Here is a 5,284-nt window from a genome sequence, read left to right on the forward strand (position 1 = left end):
ATCGGGATAGGGATCGCGATCGGGAGCGGAATGGGGATCGAGATGGGGATCGGGGTGGAATCGGTATCGGTATCGCAGTCGCAACGCATGCAAATTTCACAGGAATCAAAGGCAAAAGATGAGGCAAATACAAATAATAATAAAAAGGCTTATGCCGAGCTGAAAGTCGTTGTGGCGTTGTGACTTATGGCTGAGCTCTTTTTATGCCCTGGACACTGTTGCTTTCGTCTCGCTGCTGCACTGCGAGAAAAGAGTCGGTATCAAAATAACCTAATGCCAATTTCATTGGACTTAACCATCAAACACAAAGTGTTGTGTCCGAGAACGGACAAGTACCAAAGATTGATCAATGGCCATTTATATGGTAGCCATAATATCAATCAATGTATTGGGATACAAGCCCTACTAGGTCTGAACATATTCCTCACTCATTTCTCCCGATGCAGTTTCACCTCTGTGGTGTGCCTCGTTTCGTTTGGGGCATGTGCAGACAGTTGTGAAATTATATTTGCGCACCGTCATGGCCATTGTGTTGCTGCAGCAGGATTGGACTGGATCCGAGGACTGGGCACTGGAGCCAGATTCCCGCCAGACTCCCAGAGCCCGCGACTCAACCGCGACTCAACTCTCGATTTGTCAGGGCAGACGGATAGCTTAACTGTTGGCCAGGAGGAGCAGGTTGTTGCCGAGCCGATCGCCGGATCGAGGGGTTGGGGCAGGGCCATGGGAGCTAGCCGCGCATCATCGTCATCGTGCTATTCAAACAAATGATTTACAAAATGTTAAATGAATTATGCATTTTGCATATAAGCCTTTGCAGCATCGTGCAATTTTTCATATCCAATAGGCATGGACCCCGTGAGCCAGGCCATCCAGCCAGCCAGTCAGCCAGTCAGCCAGTTAGCCATCCAGCCGGACGAGGAGAACCAACCTGTGCCGCTTGGCCAATCTTTCCCTTGTGTTGGCTTTAATAAATTGGCGTGGGGTGCGCCTCGAGCAGTCCATCCCCCAGCTCACCATCGCCATAGCCTTCGCCGTCACCGTCATCCAATCCTCTGGGTGTTGTTGTCGCAGGCTTGTCCGTGTCCAAGCCAATGTCATGGATCTGTGCGGCATGCGGCGACTTGAGCAAACACAGCCGTTCGACAGCCACTCGCAAGAGGAAGGCAAATATAATCAAGTCATATAAATTGAGTGCATTTTTCACAATAAATTGTCTAAATTGTCTAAATTATGCCGTGTGCGCTCACCTGATGACCACGAAAAGTCACGTGGGCCCATCGGTTGCCGTGGGCAGTGCGTGTGGGAAATTGGCTGGGAGTCGGTAGGATTGGATGGCCGGTGGATTAAATTCGATTAGATTAGAATCAGAAATCACTACCGCTCTATTATCATATTTCGTAATATACCATGGAGCAGGATTAATTATTTTAAACTGTTTATAATTTTATATTAACCGAATAAGCACATTTGGCAAGATGAATGGTGTTGAGCACATTTGTAGATGTTATTAATATTTTTAGAATCGCAACGAAAGCGAGTTTGAAAAGGTGTAAAATGCTTGCAGGAGTTTCGTCACGCGGCCAGTCGTGCCTCCCATTCCACGATTCCACAACCACAAACAAGCTGTGCACAGAATCGTAAATTATAAACATATCCAGCGCACCTCGTTATAAGGAAAAGTGGGGAATGAACACAGAAGCACTTTCCCAAAATACACACCCACCCGATTCGGCCCAATCCATCCAGCAGTTCGTGGATCAGGCATTAGCAGGTGAAATACGTTGATGTGCCTTAAAACAATATTTGCGCGCCTGCAGTTGTGTGTTTGGTTAGCAATTAGGTGCATCCCGAGCATGCAGGCGAGCATAAGCCAGGGATGGAGATCCGATCCCTGATCGATCATGTAAACAACTCCAGCCTATTTAGTATGTGTCAGGAAAATGAATGGCCGGCCCGAGGGGCAAGGTGGCGAGGAGGCGAGGCGGTGTGGCAAGTGCGCGACTAGACTCACAGTAGCCACGGGCTAATTATGCTCGGGAAAAGCGGAGCAGCTCCTGCACCCCACCCCACTCCTGCAACTGCAAGCCCCACTCGATGGCTGCGCCCTTCAGCAAGACACTTGGCCAGCACTGAACTTGATTTATGCACCTCGGCATAGGACCAGGGCCATCCGAAGAACACACCGAGCCAGCAGACTGCCAGGCGGCCTCGCCGTCCCGCTGAAAGTTTCAAGTAGTTTCCACAGCCGACTCAGATTCAGAGCTATTCGAAACGGGGAAAATGCTTGCCAGGAGGAAGAATTATGAACTGAGCTCGTTGAAAAATATAATTTTGTAAAATCGCACACCCTGTGAATTGGAAAGACATGGTCTCGTTACCTGCAAAATAGAAAGTAAATTATGTTCAGAACTTTCATAGGCGGTCAACGAACTCCGCTATGTATTTTCTGACACGGAATTGCAAATAGAAAATATAAGTTCCAAGGAAGTTCACTGGAAACTCTCTACAATCACTTTGAGCTGACGTTGCAGCTTCCTGTTGAATTCCACGGACAGCAGCTGACGGTCCCCGCAAAGTGGAGTATCGCCTCCGCTTTTGGTGACCCCATTCTCGTTGAACAATTGCGAAATAGAGTCTGCAGAGGTCACCTCCTGTTCAGAGGGTTTCCATCCATAATCATTAGTGGCAGATTCGCTGAAGCTTTGCAGGAATTTCTCCGCAAGCAGGGCAACGCGATCGTTCGGACGAGGAGCATAGTTATCTTCGATCACCTCCGATCGACGAGTGAAGATAACATTGGGCTTATAGCTCAGACTAATCGGCTCTGTGGGCGGACGGTTCCTAAGACTGCTGCTATTGGGGCTGATGGAGGAGGTACTCTTTCTGGTAGTGAGTGCCGCTGCCATCAACTTGGCGCGAATCTTCTCCTCGTCGTCGGTCAGTGTGATGTCCAAGAAGTCGGCATCATCATCTAGAACTATGGCAGGGCCCTCGAAGTCCTCTGGGATTTCCATCAGGGCTTCGTCAGCGTCGTATATCTTAAGGGTGAGGAAGCTTTTCGACTTGGCTACTTCACTCGAAGATGCATCTGACCCACCTCCGTGGCTCATCTCTTGCTTATCTATTACATAGTCCTGAGGACCATAGTTAAAAACAAACAAGAAAGGAAGATATCTTCGGCAAGCCGAAGCTTATATACTCTTACTCTTACTTCCTGATCGATATGATAGCCTTCCTTACTTGATACCCTAGGATCAGAGTCATCGGAAACGAATTCGTTATTGTTGCTTATCTCGGGTTCGTAGCTATACTCATAATCATAAGCATATTGTTCACTTTCGTCATGAGTCTCGAGAGCAACGGGATTACTTAGCTCACTATCGATCATATCTTGATCTGGATCTTCGTGGTGTTCAGATGCAACCTCGGTAATGACGCTAAGATGCTTCTTCATGGAAAATGATCCAAGTGAATCAGGTAAGTCGACATCCTTAGCATGTGTATCCCTTAGCGTTATTGGACGTTGCTCATCAGATATATCCCTTTTGTTTTCTGATGATCTCGAGCAATTGCCATTACGACTTTTGAGCTGTGGGTCACCATGCGTTGTATCTGGAGTCCAATCAGTCCAATCTGCGGTATCGTCCTGACTGGGATATTGCACCCCAATGGAGGCACTTGATCTGCAGACCTGAACCGCCTTCGCTTTCTCGCTGCCAAATGCGGAGTGAGGTTCCTGGTAGTCGTGCGTCCTGCGCCTCGTCTTGATGTTAATGGGACTATTTCCACGATCTTGATACGTCTTTGGCACACTCCTCTGGCGATGATAATGAGGATGATGACGATGGCGTGTGCTGCAGCTCGAAAGATAATCTCTTTGTGAGCGAAATTGCGATGTCGCAGTGGTAGGAATGTCACTTCTGCAGTCTGCAGGGTAATCGGGTCCATCAGTCACCTCTGCGTCGTAGCGCTCGGAATGGCGCTTTCTTGATCTGGAGTGGGCAGTGCAAAGGCTACAGGCCGAGGACTCCTGGGCGCAGACGCATGATCTTGCTCTGTGCCTGGTAACTGACGAACCTTTTGAAATCCTACTTTCCAATGGACATGAATACGAGTGGCTGGCTTCTTGAGTTTTGCGGTAACTGCGCCTTTCTTTTATTTCTGTTTTATATGACTCTACCTTGAACTGTTTTGGTCTAGTCCACTTATCTATATTTGCCACTGGCTTAAGTGGTTCTTCCAAGCAGCCGAAGGACTCACGAGTTTTTAGAACTGGATCTCGCGAAGGGTCTGTCGAAGGACTGTCGTAGTCGTGGTAGCCTGCTCCCGATTTACTTGAATACTCCGAGGCCAAGCTGCTCCCACTTCCCGGACCCCTGGACAAGGATTGTTGATGCGACCTACGCAGCTTGGATCTGTTTATATGGTAGACCCGAAAAGCGCGCTCAGCCTTCTCTTGTCGCTCCTTAGACTCTTCCAAGATTTCGCTACATATCTGACTATAGCTTTTGGAACGATCACTGGATAGCAGGCTTTCCTGAGACCAGGACTGCGAGTCATCGGGATCACTTGAAATGTACTCTGTATCCTTGGGCATACCTCCCAACTCATTTCCCGAATGGAGATCATCTTTTGAATGCTTGCTGTATTTTCCCCTGCATCCTGGAGCTTCCTGGACGTTCCGTCCGTGGCCCACCGTCTTGGGAACTAAGTTTCGGTCGTTACTCTTACGATCTCCTCCCGATTCAGGATCGTCCAGGTCCTTTGTCGACACGCTTCTGGCGCTTATGTAGTGCTGACCATGACGGGACTTGGGGTGGTTTTACAATAGCGGCCAAAGCAAATTGAGCAGCCTACTTACCATTTCTAATCTTCTTGGGTGTAGCTGCGGGGAAATGGGGTCCCGAACTGAATTCCTGGCATCTAGTGCCGGGCAACCCCGATCTCTAGAGCTTGCAGGCTTTCCCAGTGAAAGGGCCTTGCTTTCAGCAGGCCCATTAATTACCGGGCCAACTCAACTTGGCAGCCACAAGGGAGCCAAGTGGCCATATGGACCGCTGGCCCGAAAAACAGAACTCAATTAGCTAAACCAACGAAAACTCACTCACCATCTCACCATCGAGAACTTCACATTGCCCACACACAACGAGCCGCCGACAAATGGAAGTGCATCAAGTTCTGGAGAGGCACACGAAGATGGGCGGGAACGAGGCGGATTTTAGGGGCATGCAACTGCGGCCCATTAGTGTCACTTAGCAGCTAATTATGCTGCGCCCGAGAA

General features: G+C 48.9%; 1 protein-coding gene across 2 annotated transcripts; it reads right to left on the reverse strand.

Moving 5' to 3' along the window:
- Positions 1-2,303: 2,303 nt before the first annotated feature.
- Positions 2,304-5,011, reverse strand: LOC6726747. Of its 2 annotated transcripts, none has more exons than XM_016176008.3 (3): positions 4,865-5,011; positions 3,209-4,813; positions 2,304-3,137 (listed from the first exon to the last, which is right to left on the reverse strand). In XM_016176008.3, exons 1-3 carry the CDS (start codon positions 4,865-4,867, stop codon positions 2,493-2,495), a joined length of 2,253 nt encoding a protein of 750 aa, XP_016033234.1. In that variant the 5' UTR covers positions 4,868-5,011; the 3' UTR covers positions 2,304-2,492. The 2 variants fall into 2 exon arrangements, with proteins under 2 accessions (XP_016033234.1, XP_002102158.1); XM_002102122.4 differs by having other exon boundaries at positions 3,215-4,813; positions 4,865-4,985.
- Positions 5,012-5,284: the final 273 nt, after the last annotated feature.

Source organism: Drosophila simulans, chromosome 3R (assembly GCF_016746395.2).
Source record: "Drosophila simulans strain w501 chromosome 3R, Prin_Dsim_3.1, whole genome shotgun sequence".
Lineage (NCBI taxonomy): Eukaryota > Metazoa > Arthropoda > Insecta > Diptera > Drosophilidae > Drosophila > Drosophila simulans.

Excerpts from the sequence above, each read along its gene's own strand:
- LOC6726747 (XM_016176008.3), bottom strand. Across the intron at positions 3,138-3,208 it reads ATATCGATCAGGAAGTAAGA|GACTATGTAATAGATAAGCA; the intron begins GTAAGAGTATAT and ends TATGGTCCTCAG.